Raw genomic sequence first — 21,258 nt, forward strand, 5'->3', positions numbered from 1 at the left:
GACTGTTGAGCACAACAAGACCAATAAACCTCAGTACCTCGTGGTGATAGGCTTGAGCCACTCGAGTCAATTCCTAAAAGTCGAGTCTGAGCGCAATTGAATATTGTCATCCCCAAACCACTCAAGTTCATAACCCAATTGCTCGGTAATGAAGTGGTAACCATATTATTCTCACCTATCTATATAGATTTTGATTTGCCGCCGGTTGTTGAACAATGTAAATATCCACCTGAGTTACCTGAGTTGGTGATGATTCTCAATTGGAGCCTTCTTTTGCTGAATACGACGTCAACGCCATTCCATGTTTAGTCATGCAAGAAGCTGCACGCCGCTGATCTCTTATTTGTGTCGACATTGCATACCTGGTTATCTTGTTGAACTTATCATCACTTGCCATACAAGAAATTCCCATCCACGGCCTACCGCAAGCCCTAAAAACACCATACTTCTCTTGAGAATCATCGTTCATTTGAGCCTCTGAAACGATATTCGCCAAGTTTGCTAATCTTGTAGTCTAGAATGTTGTCTCGACTGTTCTAGACTATACGATGGATCCATGGTTCCTGGATAAGGCCACTTCCAAAATATCCATCTTGATTCCCCTGGGTCGATCAGGTACGGTTTGGTGGAGGGCTTCAATTGATTTCGTGAACGAAGGCAAATTTAATTCGCTACATTCGCACACATTGGAGCGTCTTGAAATATCACAAAGGATGTATAAAGAAGACGCCGATTATATGAATCTCCCATTTTCGATTACTGTGTAGAAAAGTAGGTATGTTCATCCTCTAGGTAGTACTTCGGCGCGTATAACATAACGCGGAATATCCGACAATGTCGATAAACAAATAAGAGCCTATTATAGTCAAAACACAGTCATTCTATGAACAGTCTCGAATATACACATATAGATTCGCGTAATGACAGAATAAGAATGTTATGTAGGGTTCCGGGATCATGTAATGAGATGAATGATTGTACAATAATAGAATGATCGAGAGTCATTCAAAATACAGAACTGTCCCACATATAATCAAAGTCCATATCAAGATTAGACGTCGATGATGATGGGAAGAATGACCCGGTGATTTGCCCTGTGCTCGGGTCATAAGGTAGGAAATCGTCGAAAGCGTTGTTCTGCATCGTTCCCTGAGTCTCGCCGTCTGTTTGCTGTGTCTCTAGAAAGTCCAGGGTGTCTGTCTCCAGGTACGGCATTAAAGCTGGGACCTGTTGGTCCAGCAACGAGTTTTCCAATACCGAGACAAAATTGTTCGACGAGTCCATCAGGATCTCACTATCTGGCAGATCACTAATGTCAAGATTCAATGGTGGTGCCAGGTTGCGAAGATATTCATCGCTGAGCTTCCATGCTCGATGAGCTGAATCACTCGAATGAGACAGTTCAAATAGCCATTTGACTGCTTTTTTCAATGCTTGCGAGACCTCGCCGGCTCTTTCGGGGACGTGTTCGGCTCGGAACGAGAGTTCTAAAAGCAACACAGTGGTGGCTTGCATAATGTAATGAAGAGTGCACCACCATGGAGATATCTTGTACAACGTACTTGTATCCATAGTTGCAGGTAGTATGTTGATCATCCGCGTAGCAGCATCAACGCATTCTGCGGCTGTCTTGTTGCAAAACTCATATGCTCCGTCAGTCTGGCAGTCCTTTTCAAGCTGACAGAGACAAGGTCGACTGATCGAGATCTTGGCACTGTAGTATGCAAAAGCCATTCCCATCTTTTGAGATATCGTCAGTTTTTCCTTGTCAGGCGTGGGGAGTCTGAAATCGAACGTTTCAGGTAGACTAGCGAGCCATGCATCAATCTCCATGGACAAGCTCTGGATCGTAAATTCGAGGCTTGCCCAAGATGCCTGCATTGCTTCGCCACTATAGAGCTTCATGTTTGCTCGTTTTGAGATAGAGGCAAGGGTGGCAACGTAAAAGAAGTACAACGAGCATGATACTGGTAGCGATTTCAACCACTCGATACTGCTCGACGATTCTCCTTCAGATTTGATTGCAACGGTGTTATCGGTCGATGATTCACCGTTTTGAGATGGACTTGGCAAGCTAGAAGAGGATGGATTCCAGTCATTAATCCATGACCCCTTTCTTGTATGGTTACTGAGCATCTGAGCAGCCTCTGGTTTCTGAAATTCAGTCTCATCAAAAGGAATCGGGATAGGTGTTGTGCAGGCTCCATCGACGATACAGGATGGTCGACCAGTTATAACATTCAGCATGTGGTCTAGAGTGTACAACGCCCACCAGACGCGATATCGAATTTCTTTCGATGTGTCTGAAGTCGTTGATCCCACGTTCCGAAGATGAAGTCCGAGAGATATTGCTCCCCTAACTGCACTACCGGACACTTTCCATGATCTGATAAAATGAGCAGTTAGTATGTCTGTGTATAGGATAGACGTTTGGTTTGGAGAGGCTCTCTTGCCTACCGATTGATTTGCCCCGTGGATAGAAGGTAAAAAGATGTCAAGCCTTCAATTTGAAGCTGTTGTAAATCCGGATGATCAAAAAGTGTATCTCGCATGCTCAAGATGCGTGCCCTCTTGAAGTAAACACTATGATGCTCCAATTCCAACTTCCAATCTGCCCCAACGAGCCGGGCGTACACGGCAGATGTGGCAAAGATAAGATTTAATATAGCCAGCCACTTGTTTCCGGGCTTGACACCCGGCTGACTGAAGAAAAGGTTGAATTGTGACTGGAAAGTGGACCTTCCGATGATGGGAAACGAAAGGTGGATAGACCTCCAGTAAGCCCTGAGAAGCTGGCTTGCAGTGTCCTTGGGAGGCATTGCACCCGACTGAACGTCTTCGGTTAAGTCAAACTCCTTGTTATCTGCGTAAAAGTTGATTGAGGCAATAAGACCGTCGTCATCATTCCCAGGAGGTGTGGGAGGAGGAGATGACTGGCCTGTCTCTGGAACGTCACCATTGACCTTTTTGCGCAGTTTTTGCAACCAGCACATCTCAGAACTATTTCCAATATATCCGGTAGCTCGAGATGTGCTGTCCTTGTTGAAATCCTCCTCCACTCGATCAGTACCAGCGGATGATCTAGCCGATGGAGACTGTGACCTGCGCTGGGACCCATCGCTAGCGAGGATAGAGCGAGCTTTGGTTAATGTTGATGATGCATCAGATTGCTCACTGAGAACAGCTTGTTTTGAGTCCTGCCGTTGTTTTGGGGTTAGGTGGATAGACCAGTCATCGGAGTGGTCGGACATACAGAAGATATAGCATTGTTCATTAGTTGTTCCTCAGAGACTCCGAAGCGTAGGCTCATTTTTCTAATAACCTCCTCATATGTCTGAACTTTGGCTGACAGGGTTGCGAGTTGTCTTGTGTATATCGTTTAGTATCATAGGAGCACGGCAGCACAATTCAGGACACACCTCTTGGATTTTTCCCTTTTACCATCAGTATAACAACAAATGATTCCAGCTTCTCTGCAATTCCGGCATCCGGATTTGTCCCCAGTGCATTTAGTCTTTCTTTGCCGGCATGACTCGCATGCTCGACGAACATGACGACGATGAAAACGTCCTAGGGAGCTCAGTGACGCTTCTGTTCCTTCGGGCAGTCGAGGAATGGCCATCTTCTTTGTTTCGCTTTCTTTCTGAGGAGAATGTCGGTCATCCTGATCGAAGTTGTATGTTCAGCCATACAAGACAACATCTGCGGGCTATCCGAGTCAACTTACTGTAGCTGAAGGAGGACTGCATAGATCAGATTCTTGATACGGAAGTGAATAGCAAGTTGGTTGCATTTGCCATCTTGGATATCCCAATCCATCCATATCATAGGTTGAAAAAGTCCCAGGTGGGCGAAAAGCGCTATAAGGTGCGAATTGGGGATTGCCGCAGGCAAGCATCGATGAACATTTGATCTCACACTGGCAGCCACTAGACGAGACGAGAAAGACAACTTGATGGCAATATAGTCACCTGATTTTGAAATTGTATTGACTGAATCAAGGGTTTCAATAATGAGTGTAACTGGTTATAGCACACGACTCATGCAGATGGGTCTAGATCATGGAATGGGCTGATAGATCAATTGACAGTTCAATTAATAAAGGAGTCTAGAGAATATTGAGAATTTTGTCTTGCTTGCTTACTTTTACAATTTGGTCTAGCGTCATAAGAAAGTAAACGCTACCCATATATCCATGTCAAAAACTTCTCATACCTTTCGACATCGAATGAGGCTACCCAGAGAAAGAGCCCCTGGCGGCGAACACTCGGAATTGAGCTGCGGCCAAAGAAGTCATTGAGTTGAAAATATCGTGTATTATGTAAGGGAAAACCTACCAATCCTTACTTTGCATTTGAAGTCAATTGTTGGGCTAGAACGTGAGCACTTGGGGAGAGCTTTCGGAGTGGATATCCGTTCGATACATATTCAGTTATGGACCTTGAGAGGCAACTTCTGTGGCAAGTATGCAACAAATTTCGTGATAGCAGCATCTTGTACTCCTTTATGGAATATCTTGACATATAGAAGCTCATTGATATAGAAATGGGAAAACCGACCCCATATCATGCAGTATGCTTGCTGAGAGTAACGGAAGCTTCCGGTAGCCACTAGCTTTAGGTAAAGTTTTTTGGGGTGTTTGATATACATGAATAAGAATGTGTCAAGTGCTCTCTTAAAGCATCGTCGTCCATGGATAGCTTATAGGGGAATACTCCATGTGGTAGCATCCATGTCTGTCTTCAAGCTTCAAAGTCATAGGCAGCCTCATCTATGACGCGTTGAGAGACCTAAAATTGACTTGGTCCACGATACATCTTAAAGCTTAGCGACAGTATTATTGAGTAAGAATGTGGCAAGGATTCGAGGATTTCACTGCATACCCAGTGAGGGTTGGCCATTGAGTTGAGATTCATCTTGCATCTGAGGAAGCGTAGAAGCTGGCGCTTGTATTGCCGGGATGTCTGAAGTTCGATAAAGGCCCACATTAGATTCAACTTCCAATAATCTTCCCCTGAAAAAAACTGTTGGGCTCACAGACTGAGCTTCGATGAACCATCCGATTTAAAACCCTATATTCCTAGGTTGCCGCTGGAAACTGGGTGGAGAACAAAGTATCAAAAGATGCCCACATTGACGTCTTTTACCGCTCATTAGGGATTCATCAATAGTCACTCGGATTCGAGTATTCAAACGCTTTATGCATAATTAAGAACAATATTTCCTGTAAGTTCTGGTATAATGAGGAACTTATGATTAGGGTCTCGACCAATGTAAAGCCCCGCGCTCAATAACACGAGGAATTTCAGATCTCAACATGAAACGAGCTCTATTGTAAGATTAATTGCTGAAGATATACAGTAAGAGATGTCATGGATGCTGAGAAGCAAGGAAGAATGATACCACTTAAATACACAGATTCAGATCCGATTCTATACCGGCCCTGATCGCCGCTTGGGGGAATAGATGCCATCCGTTCGTCATAATCATTCCCTTGAAGACACCGTTACTCGATTCCCATCTCAGTACATCAGCTTTGTTCTCCTCCATGGTCTGCTCAGTAGAACATGGAACTCCACAGTCTGCTCCATATATGACATGTTCGACGCCCACCATCTGCACAGCAGGTGGAAGTCCCGTCTTCGCAGTGGCAGCCGTGTCAACGTAGAGACCACGGAGTTGCTTCTCTATCTCTTCTCTCGTAAGATTATTCGGATTCGGCACCCAAGATTCTGTACCGAGCAACGACAGTCGACCAGAGAGGACAGGTAGAGCGCCACCACAATGACCAAGAACGAATTTGATCTCCGGATATCGACGGAACACTCCCTTATAGAGCATATCAACGCATGTCCGCGCTGTATCAAAAGCCACCTCGATCAGCGGTGATGGGCGGCCGTGTGATGGTCCTGCGTATGCATTTGGATGAATATGCACAACTGCCTTTCGAGCATTGAGCACCTCCCAAACTGGATCAAGGTGAGAATCGCTTAATCCGACGCCATTGTAAACTGTAGATGTTGCGAAGCCATCGGCAGGTATAAGAGTCGTGCTCAACCGCTCAATTTCTTTTAAGCACAGGTCCGGATCGTCAGTAGGGAGCGCCCCTAGAAGCCCAAAACGATCAGGGTATTCTTTTACCACGGCTGCTGCGTATGTATTAGCAGCTATAAGTTTCTCGGGGCTATTTTGTGGGATGTACGAGAGCATCTGCATCTGGATATTTGCTCGATCATTGTAGTCTAGAATTGACTGAACATCCCACGTCACGGGACCGTTGACCATGAAACAAGCATCTCGCATGGACTGAGCGAGTGCCTCTGCCTCACCGGGTGCTTGTGGAGGGTAGAAATGGCCGTGGATGTCGAGCCAGTCTTTGCATGACATAGTTGGTGTATCTCGAGATCTTGACTTCAACGCAAGGAGTGGCGGCATAGTATAAGAAAGCCGGGGGTGACTATGCAAATTAAGTCTTGCATTTATTACAGAATGTGATCTATTTGGGTTTTCATATATTGATAAATTAGCACAAGAATGGAAGATCAAAAATGGCTTTCGAACGTCTCAAAAATTACTATATTAGGAAGGCGGAATTAATGGATCATAACTCCGGGCCACTTTTGCCCTAATTACCTCGGTGGCCAATACTTCGTGGGTTGGTACCAACACTTGTAGAAAACCAACAGCAAGTACGGAGGAAATCAATCAGTCTCTCTTATTTAAAGGCCGACATTTAAGTGGTAAGTAGCGGACTTAGTTGACCTTAAACCCGCATCACCACCGAGCTTGCGTGTTAGGGCCAGTGGTTTCATCGGATTATTTGTATTCAAAAAGGTGATAGCAGTGCTCAAAATTATTATAACCGGAGCAACCGTATCGAAGATCAATTATAGATTTACCTGGTAATCGCAGTCTTATGTTTTGATTCTTAAATAACGGTTGAAACTGAAGTAGGTAAAGAAAACAGCTGTAAATCCAAAGGGCAGCCCGAGCAACCCATATGCCAGACTTATGTCCAATTGGAAAAGTGAATGCCCAACCCTGGTTCTGCCACAAGGCTTTCAATACATTCAATGACGGAGATGAGAACACAGAGACGTCTGATATCACTTGTCTCGTTTTCATGACGAGATTGGAGAAAAATGTTAGGTGTTACGATTAGCTATTCGCGCGGGAATCTGAGCTGCCTCAGATAAGTTCTCGGTTTATGTATGAGATGGAGGTATTATGTTCTAAGTATTTAGAGAAGGCTGAGTCAATCAAGCAGTGCGGGTATCGAGACTGCACACCTCTACGCATACAAACCACACAACTTGTCAGATAATCCGGATTTCAAACGAGGCAGAGATATCGGCTGTTCGATCTTACAAGTCTAAAAGGCACCTTAGGGCATATATCTGGGTACCAAGATTTCTGCCCAATGTTTCCCCTTCATGATAGCTCACAAATCACCCCGCCAAAGATGTTTATAAAAATTATAAAAACCCGGCTTTGAAACCTGATGGATAGACAGAAACAGAGAACTCAATACACACAATCTTGCTAGTCACTTCTTCATTTCTCACCCCAGTGAACCACTGCTCAGGATTGGCCTGGAATAAACCTACCAATCCGACACAACTCCGCCTCTCAGTTTTGTGTACATTTATGTCCACCTGCTCAAGCTGTCCCCATCTTTGTTTAACTGATGCGTTAAATAGAGGTTGCTTAAGTCTGAGCTTATTGTTCAAGATAAAGACATTGGATTGTTGACGAAAATATTGCTCATATCGGAAACTGCTGTCTTGGTGTGCCGATTCCTAAATCAGTAACAAGTATGCAGAGAGAACCACCCGTCTGTCTCCCCCGAAAAGGTGACCTTGATATTGTAGACTTGATCAGAGATTTTGGGCAGGAATTTTACTGCTATGATGCTGAAATTATACAAACACTCCGTCTCGCATCCGGCCTATCGGATATATTGATAATTTTGGAGCGGCCATCGGGCTCACATAACTACACAGTAACGTGGGAGAGATTTGTTCGAGATAGTCCGACACTGCAGGTGGTGGATGAGCTCATCTGATTCTCAACCAAAGGAGCGCGAAGCATTCATACGGTGTCTGTACTCGATGCGTTCATGACAGAAAAACAATTCCGGATCAAAGATGCCATCAACTTTTGGCACAAATAATTCGTCACAGAAAGCCGAAGGTCATATTATTCTGCTATACAGGAGGCCTCAGAAACCAGCGAGCAGAAAAGAGTGAATATATGTATGTCAATAATACGATAAGACGTGATTTTCCCTTGATAGGTGGTGCTTCCAGGCCTGAAGATAGCAAAGACTGATGGTGCTCATGAAATAGTGACTCTGTGTAAAAGGCAGTACAGTCGCACCCTGACATAACGCTTATCCATTTAAACTTATCAATAGTGGATTATGAAATCTTGATATTGTAGATGCGTGGTTGGATGACAGTCCTCTTTCGACGCCGTTAGGGCTAAAGACTCTCCTCCGCTTGTCGAACTTAGTTATTCTGCCGGAAAGCAAGTGTTCGGCGGAACAAGGTGTAGGATTAAATTGAAAGTCATTCTAAAGTCACGTTAGAGATCGGAAGACTGTAATGACACAGAACCTCTGCGAAAATGGTGGTTTATACGCGAGTCTTGCCGCGTAATGTACTCCAAAAGCTAACGACTTGAAGTTTCAAATATACCTTGCATTATTAAGTGCGCATCCACAACATCACTTTTGCATCTATGAGGCCTTTGAGACACGAACAAAAACAAAAACCAACCATACACCGCGCAAACCGGCTCATTCATTAACTCAAGTAGATACTTTTACTCAATTATAAATCCTTCGGAAACGCTCTTCACATCTTTCGCAAAATTGACTTCCTGATCCATATCAAGAAGGGAGACGCTAGAGACGTCTACCTCAACGAAAGGACCTGTCTTGGAGAAGTGAACGCTCATTGGGAAGAACTCATTCTCATCGGCATCGGGGTCGACAACTTCATATTCGAAGCTGCCTGAAGCATTGCTCGTGTCGATGGAGCCAATGTTCCATTCGAGACTGTCACCGGCAACTTCGTAAACAGCATCAAAGCTAGTAACTGATGGTTCTGTGGCACCATATGGCATTGTCACAGAGACATCCCGCAAGCTATCCGTACCAGTAAGCTCATATTCCACCGTGACTGTGGTCGAGTCTGATCCTTTATTGACCCAGACGGTGAATGTGATTGGAAGAACATCCGCATGCTCCGAGCCGGAGCTGGCAACGCGCCATCGGAGAACACCAATAGAATTATTGGTGGGGAATCGTTTAGAAGTGTCCTTCAATTGAATGATACTTGAGTTAGTGAATAAAGCCTTGTCCACATTAGGGTGAGTGCGGAACTGTGCGCCGTGGCTAGTGTTGGTGAGTAAGTCGAGTTTGATTTTAGTGAGTGCTGGGTCAGAGATTCGGAGCTGTAGATCGCCCTTGACCTCAAACGATTTCAATGCGCCTTCTCGAGTCAGTTTCGCAGAGATTGTCTCCGCGACTGTAACGTGCACAGCTGCTCGGTCAGCCGACAAAGATGCTCGAGGTTCAGACGCGACTGGTGTAGCTGCTTGTGGAGAAACGAGAGGAGCCGACTCCTCTGCTTCCGGACCGAGATCCTCGCGAACTTTCTCAAAGATATCGGTTGTCTTGGATTTCTTCCCGAGCTGCATACCCTTACCGCGGACTGGTATTGGCCTACTCTCAGTTAGTATTCGGAACTGAACTCGAACGGGGAATATCCGTACTTGGCAAACGATTTCTTCTTCTCGGCTTCGTAGGTATCGATGGTATCTGTAACGGCCGGTCTGGTAGGCGGAGTATAAACGGGGTATGAAGGAGGTCGAGCTGCCATGCCACGACTTGTGCGAGCAGCTTCTTTTCGCTGAAGTTCCAATTGTTTCGCTTTCCGCTTCCTCTCCTCACTGGCCTCGAGTTCTTTATTCTGCATGTTTGTTAGTATTTCCCGTACAAGTCAAACCAGAAAACCAATAGTATACCCTCTCAATAATCTCTTGAATCCTCTCTTCGTGACTCTCCATCTCTAAGAAGGTTTTGATCTGACTGAGAGAGAGATTCTCCCGGTAGCCGAGAGTGACCAACTCATCAAAGGCACTGAGCAATTCAAAGGCATTTCGTGTAATTTCACGTTCGTCTAGACTTTTGCAGATGCTAGTAGTAACTTGAGCAAACAGGTGTAGACTGTCAATATCTTGTAAGATGTTTGATTGCCGGTTGGTGATAAGCACGATGTATAGCTCGTCCAGGGGCTGATAGACGAAGCGCACATTGTCCTGCTCGACTGTAGTATGCTGTGTGCCCGAGTCTGCGAGTTTCGGAAAAGATGCCAGGAGGGCTTCAATACGCGATCGTGCGATCTCTCTGAATTGACGTGAAAGTACTGCTTTTCCCCCACGGGTGCAGATCGAGGCTGCTAGAACGACCTGTGTGCGGCGGAGGGTTAGGAGCTGTAGCGATAGTAACACACGTCCGGAAAACTGACCATGATCACTCTGAGCTCAATACGAGCAATTGAAACGACTAAAATACTATTAATCAGAAGAATAAAAGGTAACTGAAGAAAATGGGGTCGTTAACGACAGGCCAGATGAGCTGAGTTCGTAGTTGTACTCTTGTCTGTCCGCCATCCCGCTTTGTTGTTCTCTACGGACTGTCACCGCCTCCGCCTGTGATTGGTCCACTAGGCCTTCGCTTACTGCGGGTCACTCTTACCTTTTCCGACTCAACGCCTCTTGTCAAACTCCTTTCTTTTCATTACATTTTCTAACAACGTCTGCTCATCTATGTGACGGACTCTCTCTTTGTATCTGGACGTAACAGAGTGTCTATCTTTGGGCCTGCTTTATTTGGTTTGGCAGTTTTTGGTTACCTGGGACTGGTAGCCCCCCCTACAGCCTTACGATCCCATTCAGCACGACGCGTCGACGAAGATTCATCTTGACCAAGACTTATGAACGCTGCTTCACTCGGTCTTCCAGCCATGGAGGATCCCTTCGCAGACACCATGGAGATGGCGTCTCCATACACTGGCCATGTGGACGATTTTGAAATCGATATCGACATCATGGAAGATCAACCTTCTAATGTGGACGACGACTTCGATCTACAAGATGCTTCTCCCGGCGCAGCCGCAGGAGACTTAACTAATGATTCCGATATGATGGATGATGTACCTGAGATGACAGTTACTGATACTTCTACCTACAATAACGATGGTAATATGCAGTACGCTGAGAATACCTTTTTCACCACTCAAGAGCCGGTCGAGTCTGAAATGGTGGATGAAGATTACGAAGAGAATGACGAGACTGTTCCTTCTACATTTGAGACTTTCACAACGCAACAGGATCAAGTCAATCTAACGGAAGCCGCTGAACCTGCGGACGATCAGGCGAAAGAGGAAGTGAGCAGAGATGTGGGAGAGCAGAATATTGAAGAAGTTGTAGAAGAAACGCAGACTGCTTTGCAAGAAACTGTTAATCGGGAGACGACTCAAGAGGGACCACACGAGTCAAAGGTGGAGGAGCCATCTACGATCACGGAGGCACAAGGCGAATCTGTTACCGAGCATCATCCTGATGATCCAGCCGAGGCTCATGAGGTAGCCGAAGGAACCAAGGAAGTCCCTTCAGATACCGCCATCATCGATCCTGGTATCGAAGACAGATTAGCAGGAGCGCCGGACGATGTCGAGAATAACAGATTAAACGATGCAGGCGAAACCCTAGTGGTCGTCGAAAATGAGCACGATTTTGTAGAACAACAACATAAGCCGCACATTCACCCAGTGAAAGTTATCTATCAAGAAAGTGAAATTTCCATGTTCCCACCGCTCCATGGTGACACGTCAGAGACGTACTTCCTTGCGAACGAAGGATTGGCGCATGAAAATATTGATCGGCTTTTCAAGGAGTGCCGTACAATTCTTGGAGATCATGCATCTGATGAAGAATCGTTAGTGTTTCATATCGATTCACTAGGTATTGAACTAAGCGAGGTAAGTCATGGCTCGGCTCACCTTCCTATTCATACTTAGTACTAATGATGACATAGGACAATACTCACGTATGCAAATTCACGCTATCCCAGATTGTTGACACATACCTCCACTTATGTCGTAACAGTGGCATTGAGCAGCCCGAGCCCCTATATCTAACTCTCAATACGAGAGCTAACCTGTCCTCGGAGTTGGCAGCATTACTGAACGCGGCAATGCAAGGCAAAGGCATCTCCGATATACAGAACTGGGAAGAAGAATATGAGCACGAGGAAGGTGAAGACAAGGAAGTTTCTAGCCGTGGTGATTTGTCAGAGCAAAACCCTGAAGAAGATGAGCATGGCGAGCAGACTCACCGCGAAGAAGAGGAGGCACAGAACAATAGTGTTGAAGATGAGTTGGCTGAAAGTCACGATGCACCCCGCGAAGACCTTCAACAAGATGCTCAGGATGACTTTGTAGAGGCACATGAAGAATCGGAGCAAGCTGGCATTGATACGACCAACACCCAGGAGCATCACGACGAAGAAGAGGATGGTGAGCTCAACAATGAAGGTCAGGAACTTACTGAAACCCAGCCACACCCGGAGTCACATGATAATATCGGGCAAACCGTGCCTCCTTACACATCAGACAACGAGCCGAGTGCAGGGTCTGAACATCAACAACAGGAGGAATCAACCGCTACCGGTCAAGATGCCGTAGTTGCGGGCGGTACTGACTTTGCTGGCGGTGGAACCCAGGACCCTTCATTGAATGAACATGCTGTAGTGCTCGAAGCTCATGTTGACGAAGAAGATCGTGAAGAACATGCTTCCACTGAAAATGATGTCACCACAGCAGGACCTACAGATCCATCCGAAGTCGCCCCTACGACTGAGCAACATGACAAGAGAGGTGGTTACGAAGATGATGAAGAGACCGCAGATCAAGAATTCACCGAGAAGGAAGACGAATATGGTGAAGATACCGGTGAAGAAAACTATGACGATTACGCCGAGGAGGAATATCGTGAAGAGCCAGCGGCTGGAGTTGAATATACTGAAGAGCTTTTAGTCTCGCAAGATGGGCATAATGATGACTCCTACGTGGCTGATCAATTCGACCAGGCTTCTAGCAAAACAGTATCCGCATCGAATGAACTAGTAGATAACAACGATGACATGCCGGATAACTTGTGGACTGGTACGAAGATCGACGCGGCCGAGGGCCACGATTATGCTCAGGAAATTTCAGATCTTCCTGAGCTACCAGACAACGACCTTCTCAGCTTAGATGAAGACATTTTTGCCGATACTGAACAAGCAAGTCACCGCGAAACGGGAGACGATAATGGCCTTGATGAATCGCATATCGACGATGGTCATGCTACTTCCGTGGAACAAGCGACTGCTACCAATGACGACACGCAGAACGCTGAGCTAAAGCGCCAAGGAAGCACGATTGGGAAGAGATCCCGTGCTGACGAAGAGGAGGAAATTGACTTTGACGGATTGTCAAGTCCTGGTACAAAGCGAACTCGGTCTTCATAGGGTCGTTGTTATTGCACGTTCTCTATCCGAGGTCGCTCTGTGAGTTCAATTCGATGTTTAGTCAACTTCAATATCGCCACCAGGACTCGGGCTTAGTATGCAACGGCCTTGGACTGGTAGGGTTTAAACAGTGCGACATTTGGATTGATGGTGATTTGCATAAAGGTACGTGAATATCATACGTCATACTTTAACTGATATATAGGTACGTCAACGTCGGGTCTCAGTATTACCTATCTCTCTCCTACCTAGAGGTGATTCACCTGTAACCAAGGCAGGATCTAGCTGTGTCCCTCCACATCTGTCCCCTTCCCCCTGTGTTGTTTTGTTTTTGTCTTTCCCTGGCGTTTTTTATTACTTATTTCCATTAAGGAATTTGTTCTACTACATAGGGTTGCATTTGACGATGGCGCATGGTTTGCTTAATTCATTATACCTTGGCGAATCATCGGCGTTCGGCAGTACATGGGATGGATAAAATATGGTCTTGGACCATAGTAATTGTCACGAGTGTCAGTGTTAGGACCAATGTGATATAGGGCTGTATAGTCGATTTTCTAGCAGATTGAGGGGCAATAGGGCTGTTTTCAACACAGGCTTCATTCATTAACTCTACTCTGTAACTTAAGTTAGCTACAGTGCAATATCTGTATGTCATCGATCAGTTTCAGATCGTCTTCAGGGCGTTGCAGCAACTGTGGAGCGCCTGGAGATGCCCCTGAATGCTCAGACCAATTAAGGATGGCCGCGCAGTAGCTCTAGCGTATGGCCTAAGGCAGCTAAGCACTGCCACCTTTGGCCGTTTTCGCGCCTTTCCCTTTTCGCCAGGAACATCACACCATCTAAGGCTCCAAGGCTCCAAGGCTCTAAGGCCTACCAGTTTCAGCTGACCGTCCACTTATCTGACACAGACTCCAGTCAATCAAATGACATTGTGGCTTCGTCTTTTCCTAGCTCAGTTGATCGCTTTCATTGACGAACTATCACAGGATCATCGCACGCACCGATATCTTTCTGATTAATTATTTCATTTCAGAGTGTTTTTATGTTTTTCTGTTTACGCTTGCCTCGGTCCTCCGCTTGTCATTCGTTTGAAACACGCGTACTCGTCGCACCCCCCACTGAGAGCGATCCGGCCAACTACATCTCTTGCTTTGTCTTGGATCTGGACAACTTGACAACTGCTTCTTTTGTCTCATCGACCTCGCCGGCTACCAGACACTCTCCCATTTACTCTCCATATCCCGCCATCAGATCGATTGAGGTGATTCTGCGCCGGATTTCTTACAACCCTACGGCAGGCTAGCGGAACGTGGCTGGTTCATTTCCGCACCATCTCCGATCTTTTACACGATCCAACTTCTAATTACGAGTCGATATACTTTTCACCGTCTCCGACAACACTAGAATTCGTTGCTGTCATCGCATACAAAACTCAGGGAATTGTACCGCGCATCGTCGGTTTCTCGGGTATACGTGCATGTGGAATACTACTGCATGCCATTGAGCGTCGCTTCGCATCTTGACCAGATTGGCGCATTCGATACGTTGGGGCAGTAGCTCCGTGATAGAATATGGTTTCAGACAAGTAGGGCTTGATGCAATTTTGTCTTTCAAATAAATCGACCAGAAGTCTAATGCAATGCCTTGTTTAGGTATGTCGGACTGGCATTGGCCATTGTCTCGACGTTAGCGATAGGTAAGGTTCCTCGATCCAGCATTGCTTCTGTTCTTTGCGACCTTGGCCTCTAACATCTGATTCAGGAACTAGTTTTGTGATTACTAAAAAAGTGCGTTACGTACAATGCTTCGGCGTCGTTTATTCTTCGTCTTCGAACGGAATCCGGCTCATCTCACGCGATCAATTCAGCTAACGCCAATACCAGGGATTATTGCACGCTTCGGAAACTCACGGCTTCGAAGGAGAGGGCTTTTCATATTTACGAAGCCCAATATGGTGGGGAGGAATAGCTACGCGTACGTCCGAGCACGAATGTACCGCCTTGAGAAAACCGCTAATCCTGAATATATACAGTGGCTATTGGAGAGATTGCGAACTTTGCGGCATATGCTTTCGCGCCGGCTATATTGGTTACACCTTTAGGAGCTCTAAGCGTTTTGATCGGGTATGTTGATTACTTCTGGTGCTATTGCAGTCAGGGAATTGACAATAAATAGTGCTGTGCTCGGCTCTTACTTTCTCAATGAACGACTAGGCACGCTGGGCAAACTTGGTTGTGCCATGTGCCTTCTCGGGTCGGTTGTTATCGTTCTCCATGCGCCTCCGGACAAGCCCGTTGAAACAATTGACGAGATTCTTGACTATGCCCTGAGTCCAGGTATGCAACGGCTACGCGAATACTATAACATAGTCTGTGTTGCTGATGATTGGCAGGCTTCCTTCTTTACTGTGCCGCTGTAGCGATCTTTTCGACCGTCATGATTTACCGTGTTGCGCCAGTTCATGGAAAGAAGAATCCTCTCATTTATATTTCTATCTGCTCAACCGTCGGTTCGGTGTCTGTGATGTCAATCAAGGCGTTTGGAATTGCATTGAAACTTACTTTTAACGGCAACAATCAATTTACGCATGCTTCAACTTACGTTTTTGCGATTGTCACCGCTTTCTGCATCCTTACACAGATGAACTATTTCAACAAAGCTTTGAGCGAGTTTTCCACAAACATGTGAGTCCATTAAATTTCAGCTGTTGCCCAATTAGCCGGTTAACTGGTCAAATAGCGTAAATCCTCTCTACTACGTCACCTTCACGACGGCTACATTGTGTGCTTCTTTTATCCTTTTCAAGGGTTTCAATACTACCGACGCTGTGAACACCATCTCTCTCCTCTGTGGTTTCCTTGTCATATTTTCTGGCGTGTATCTCCTCAACCTGTCTCGACATGATCCAGACGGCCGACAAACCCTAGCGTCGAAAGACGACGAAGACGACGGTGTACCTACCGATGGAATTGCAAGCTTCGGCACCAGGCGATCAATGCAGGCACGCCGGAGCATGGATCCCCATCGGCGAAGCTCCTCGAGCATTGCGTTCTTGAATGGACAGGGTGACAGAGAAGGGCTTATGAGAGCGTATGACGCCGAGAACGGCGTTATAGGGTTGACTGAACTGAGAGAGGAAGACGATGGTGCTCCGGGGTCAACACGCAAATCGCATATCGATGAAAGCAGATCATCATTTCACTCCAAACAGGACGATCGATGAAATGTGGTGTCTTCATGACTGTATTCAGAAGGATTAGTCAATCGACATTACGTGATGCGTGCATGATCTTTTTTTATTCAACGACATTTCAACCAGCTATATGCTTAATGGACCTTTTTCTTCGAGTTGTCTATCTTCCCAGACCCAAGCTTAGACACAGGTTCCTGTGGAATCCCGTCTTTGCGTTTCTGTACTTTATTGAATTCTTTTGGCGTTAATTTTGGGATCGGTTAATATAAGTAGGTTGGAATATCGGTGGCAGGAATGGAGGAAAATTGCATCAGGTCCCAAAACAGGTGGTGGTGATGACCAGTCTCAGCGCTTTCTTTTGCTATACCAATTCTTCTTTTATTCAGTTGAGGTCAGTGAGGGTGTTTTGTCGCGCTGGGCTCATGATGTATATATCGTTGTCACACCGTCACCCAATTTTTGTACTCTAGAAAACATCTTGGATATTGGTTCACATGTGTACCGTACCGGCTCTCTTCTTATATTTTCCGAAGACATTGGGCGATGGGTAAGGGGTATGAATGCAGCTTATTCAAAGTATGAGAGGCTCGGCTGACGTTATCCGGCAGGTGGGCACTTGATCTAGCCATCCGGATGTACTTCACTTCATTCACTTGACAATTGGCGTTCAATATGCAGTGCTTTTCCTTTTGTCGAGACCGGCTTCAATCGATTGGAGTCTAGCCGACCCTCTCCGGTGCGTACAACTAACGACACTGGTTCCTCATTGTATCAATATTTCCTGCTCGGCCGGGTAAGTTGCGACAGCGGGGCTGTCAACACGCAAGATGCCTAGTCTCGTGAGAAAGTTCGTTATTTTCGCTACAGTCGACGGGCTCATTTTACAGCAGAATGATCGCGGACAGCGGAATTCGATTAATTCAAACCTGTCAGTCCAGATCGATTACAAGACGAGGTCGATTACGTCGCTTTCGCAAGCTTCTTCTGAAGAATCCAACGGGAAGCTGACGTCGCCGTATTTGGAAGCGTATGGGCTCGTGGGTATGCTCACTTTCAAGCTGATATAATTCCCTATACTGTGCTAAAATTTACGATTAGGATTGCTTAATATTGCTTCGTCGTCGTTTCTGATACCAATTACACAGCGCAAGGAAGTCGCGCAAATATCGGGAAAGCCGATCTATGCGGTTACAAATGTCGCTATTATCCCCCTATCGTCCCAAGATGATGCAAACCGCGCTATCATCCAGGCGCAAAAGATCTCAAAGCAAGGTGGAGAAGAGTCTGACCAGGCTTCCACCAGCGAGCTATCTGGTAGCGAGACTGATAGCGGCGATGAGGGCGTAATAGCCACGCCAGCAGTGAGCGCTGATACTCAGGAGGAGCTTTCAAAAAGTGGGGTTGCACAAGACGTTATTGGGAATAAAGGCCGTAATAGTCGTTTTGCGCTCGATTGGTTTTCTAGGAAGCGATGGGGAGCACCGGGGACATCTCGCGGGTCCCAGTCCGATCCTACTCCGTTTGATACCGAGAAAGCGAATGTTCAATGTCCATCAAAACGAGAACCTCTTTCGCCGGAATCCGATGAGGTTTCAACCGAAGCTGAGGCAGCACCAGTTGTCGAAAAGGCTGCGGAGGAAGTTGAATCCGAGTCTCGACTTACGTCCAGCAAGGCCCTAGAGCTTATGCCTAAATTGCTAAGATATACGAAACTGATATTTGCATCTAACAATTTCTTCTTCTCTTATGACTATGATTTGACTCGACGATACTCTGGTCAGGATCCTCGAGCTGCTCATTTGCCGCTACATGTACTTGCTGATCGGCTAGTAAGACAATCCTTCTCCCATTGAATTGCTTTGCGCCGAAGCTAAATATCGAATCACAGTACTTTTGGAATAGACATTTAATACAGCCATTTATCGATAGCGGTGACACGGCGCGATCATTTGTGTTGCCACTAATACAAGGTTTCGTGGGCCAGCGTGAATTCACGGTTGCGTCTGTAAAGAATCATGCGGAGTCACTTGAAGATGTTGAAGATCCCGAGGAAGGTTTACCCCCGCCAGCTACGGTAGTCAAAGAGGAGACCAGAAGTGAGACGTTGGCAGAAGATTCACGGGAGCAGAATTTTCTCCTGACGTTGATATCTCGAAGGTCTATCCAACGTCCCGGATTGAGATATCTCCGACGCGGCGTGGATGACGAGGGCAATACAGCCAATACTGTAGAGACCGAGCAAATCCTATCCACTCCAGGTTGGGATCCATCAAGAAAAGTATACTCCCTCATACAAGTCCGCGGATCTATACCGCTGTATTTCACTCAATCGCCTTACTCGCTCAAACCGATACCTGTGCTCCATCATACCTACGAGACAAATCGGCTTGCCTTTGCTCGTCACTTCCGAGACCTAGCCAGGAGATACGGCAAAGTACAGATAGTGTCTCTTGTCGATAGGCATGGAGTGGAACTGAACATTGGCGAAGCGTATGAGGCCTACACACGAGACTTCAATGAGAACCAAACGTCCGGTGATCTAAAATTAGGCTTTGAATGGTTCGATTTCCATCATGAGTGCCGCGGAATGAAGTTCGAAAATGTAAAGTACCTTGTGGATAAACTTGTTGATACTTCAATGGACTTTGGGGAGACGATAATACTCGGAAATAGAGTATTGAAGGACCAGACGGGCGTTATACGCACTAACTGCATGGACTGTTTAGATCGTACTGGAGTCGCTCAGTGCGCTTTTGGCCAGAGATCATTGGAACAAGCATTGAAGAGTGAGGGATATACGATCGATCTGTTGGGCGACGCATCAACACAATGGTTTAATACTCTTTGGGCTGATAATGGAGATGCGATATCGAAACAATACTCTTCAACTGCAGCTTTGAAGGGTGATTATACACGGACCAGAAAGAGGAATTATCGGGGAGCACTGAACGATTTCGGCTTGACACTATCGCGGTACTTCAACAATATCGTCAATGATTATTTCTCCCAGGCATGTATTGATTATTTGCTTGGTAATGTGTCCATTCAGGTATTCAGCGAATTCCAAGATAACCTGAAAACCATTGATCCTGGAATTTCGATCACGAAATTGCGACAAAACGCCATTGAGACATGTAGCAAGCTTGTCGTGGACAATCATGTGGAGGAGCTGGTCGGTGGCTGGGCTATGCTTAGTCCTCGACAGCCCAACACATTGCGAACTTTTCCTTTTGAAGAGACCGTTCTATTGCTCACAGATGCCGCGCTTTATAACTGTCGATTTGATTGGAATACCGATAAGGTCCTTTCGTTTGAGCGGATTACTCTGAGCGACATTCGACATATTCACTATGGGACCTACATAACCTCCGTTTTAACAGATGCTCAGACCGACGAGGAACACAATGTCGGTATGGTAATCATCTACCAAGCCAGCGACTCCAGTGCTTTTAGAGTGAACACGCGGTCACTTCAGAGCAGTTTCAGCCAAGATCTCCAAGACACGTCCGAAAGAAAGGAGGAATGGAACTTGTATTCCTGGCTGAGCGGCACAAAACGGACGTCCCTGCGATTGATGGCTTTCAAAGCGCTTGCTACGTCCACTTCGGCGACAGTCAACAACACGTCCTCGGATGCTGCCATTAGCGAAAAGGTTGCTATTCAATCTATATGTGAAGAGATCGAGCGAGCCATCAAGGTAGCACAAAGAGCAGAAGATGGAGACGAGAGTAACAGCCAGTCCATCATCGAGGAGAAAGACATTATTTCGCTGGCCGAGGCTAAGAAGAGGACGGGATATCTGGAGCAGCTTGTTTATGATGTTAAGAAGCTGGTCTGGGCATAATGAGACAATGATAATCAGCAGAACTGGGTTAGGTATATATGTATATAGTCGTGCACTCATTAGTAGCCATATCTGGCTGGGCTAGAATTTCATGATGAGATGAAAGATGCCGTCTCACACAGTGTCACTGGTTGGTTAAGATTGTCAGATAGACAATGGGAACCCTGCTTTGAGCAATAATGCTTACAAAATTCTCTATAATCATGTCACATACTCAATTTATTTGATTCTTACTATCAACCTTTTATTTTTGTATTTATTTTTTTTTATATTTTTTCTGTGTACATCAACAATGTGAACAGTTGCGATATGGCTGGGTACTCAAAGGCGGTCAGACCACCACCACCCCACTTGCCAGTCACCTGCACAGAGAGACAGATTTGGCAGCAAAGGGGACTACACAACAACCTATTTTCTCTGTGAGCTTGTCTACTCTGCACCCCAGATTTCAGTTTTCCTTTTCTTTCTCCATCTGCTTTTCACCTATCCTCTCTCAAAGGCTGTTGCTGAAGTCGGTTTATCTCCCTTACAAAGGGACGGCCCCGTCTTGTCTACGACAGAAAGAACCAAAAAACTTCCCCGCCGAGCCCGCTGTTCCTCCCACCTCGAAAGATTTTGTTGCCAACAATCAAGCTT

At 46.0% G+C, this 21,258-nt stretch overlaps 5 protein-coding genes across 5 annotated transcripts, besides 1 other annotated feature; 3 read left to right on the forward strand and 2 right to left on the reverse strand.

The window, feature by feature from the left end:
* Positions 1 to 1,005: 1,005 nt before the first annotated feature.
* TSTA_086010 (C6 transcription factor, putative) lies at positions 1,006 to 6,387 on the reverse strand (the record flags this gene model as incomplete). Its single annotated transcript, XM_002478288.1, has 12 exons — positions 1,006 to 2,386; positions 2,458 to 3,184; positions 3,229 to 3,365; positions 3,420 to 3,664; positions 3,693 to 3,702; positions 3,728 to 3,951; positions 4,145 to 4,181; positions 4,216 to 4,278; positions 4,348 to 4,397; positions 4,441 to 4,674; positions 4,884 to 5,014; positions 5,415 to 6,387. The coding sequence occupies 12 exons, from the start codon at positions 6,385 to 6,387 to the stop codon at positions 1,006 to 1,008; spliced, it is 4,212 nt and encodes a 1,403-aa protein (XP_002478333.1).
* Positions 6,388 to 8,826: 2,439 nt separating this feature from the next.
* TSTA_086020 (Coatomer subunit delta, putative) lies at positions 8,827 to 10,989 on the reverse strand (the record flags this gene model as incomplete). Its single annotated transcript, XM_002478289.1, has 4 exons — positions 8,827 to 9,730; positions 9,781 to 9,977; positions 10,033 to 10,500; positions 10,954 to 10,989. 4 exons carry the CDS (start codon positions 10,987 to 10,989, stop codon positions 8,827 to 8,829), a joined length of 1,605 nt encoding a protein of 534 aa, XP_002478334.1.
* A 44-nt stretch (positions 10,990 to 11,033) lies between these two features.
* On the forward strand, positions 11,034 to 13,582 carry TSTA_086030 (conserved glutamic acid-rich protein; the record flags this gene model as incomplete). The annotated part of the gene is made up of 2 exons (XM_002478290.1): positions 11,034 to 12,050; positions 12,107 to 13,582. The coding sequence occupies 2 exons, from the start codon at positions 11,034 to 11,036 to the stop codon at positions 13,580 to 13,582; spliced, it is 2,493 nt and encodes an 830-aa protein (XP_002478335.1).
* A 1,574-nt stretch (positions 13,583 to 15,156) lies between these two features.
* Positions 15,157 to 16,808, forward strand: TSTA_086040 (DUF803 domain membrane protein; the record flags this gene model as incomplete). The annotated part of the gene is made up of 8 exons (XM_002478291.1): positions 15,157 to 15,170; positions 15,238 to 15,281; positions 15,347 to 15,372; positions 15,469 to 15,559; positions 15,618 to 15,708; positions 15,761 to 15,921; positions 15,978 to 16,269; positions 16,325 to 16,808. The coding sequence occupies 8 exons, from the start codon at positions 15,157 to 15,159 to the stop codon at positions 16,806 to 16,808; spliced, it is 1,203 nt and encodes a 400-aa protein (XP_002478336.1).
* A 797-nt stretch (positions 16,809 to 17,605) lies between these two features.
* Positions 17,606 to 20,622, forward strand: TSTA_086050 (SacI domain protein; the record flags this gene model as incomplete). The annotated part of the gene is made up of 3 exons (XM_002478292.1): positions 17,606 to 17,819; positions 17,877 to 18,607; positions 18,694 to 20,622. The coding sequence occupies 3 exons, from the start codon at positions 17,606 to 17,608 to the stop codon at positions 20,620 to 20,622; spliced, it is 2,874 nt and encodes a 957-aa protein (XP_002478337.1).
* Positions 20,623 to 20,864: 242 nt separating this feature from the next.
* Positions 20,865 to 20,898: a microsatellite.
* The last annotated feature ends 360 nt before the right edge of the window (positions 20,899 to 21,258 follow it).

Source organism: Talaromyces stipitatus, genomic scaffold, assembly GCF_000003125.1.
Source record: "Talaromyces stipitatus ATCC 10500 scf_1105507295527 genomic scaffold, whole genome shotgun sequence".
Classification (NCBI taxonomy): Eukaryota; Fungi; Ascomycota; class Eurotiomycetes; order Eurotiales; family Trichocomaceae; genus Talaromyces; species Talaromyces stipitatus.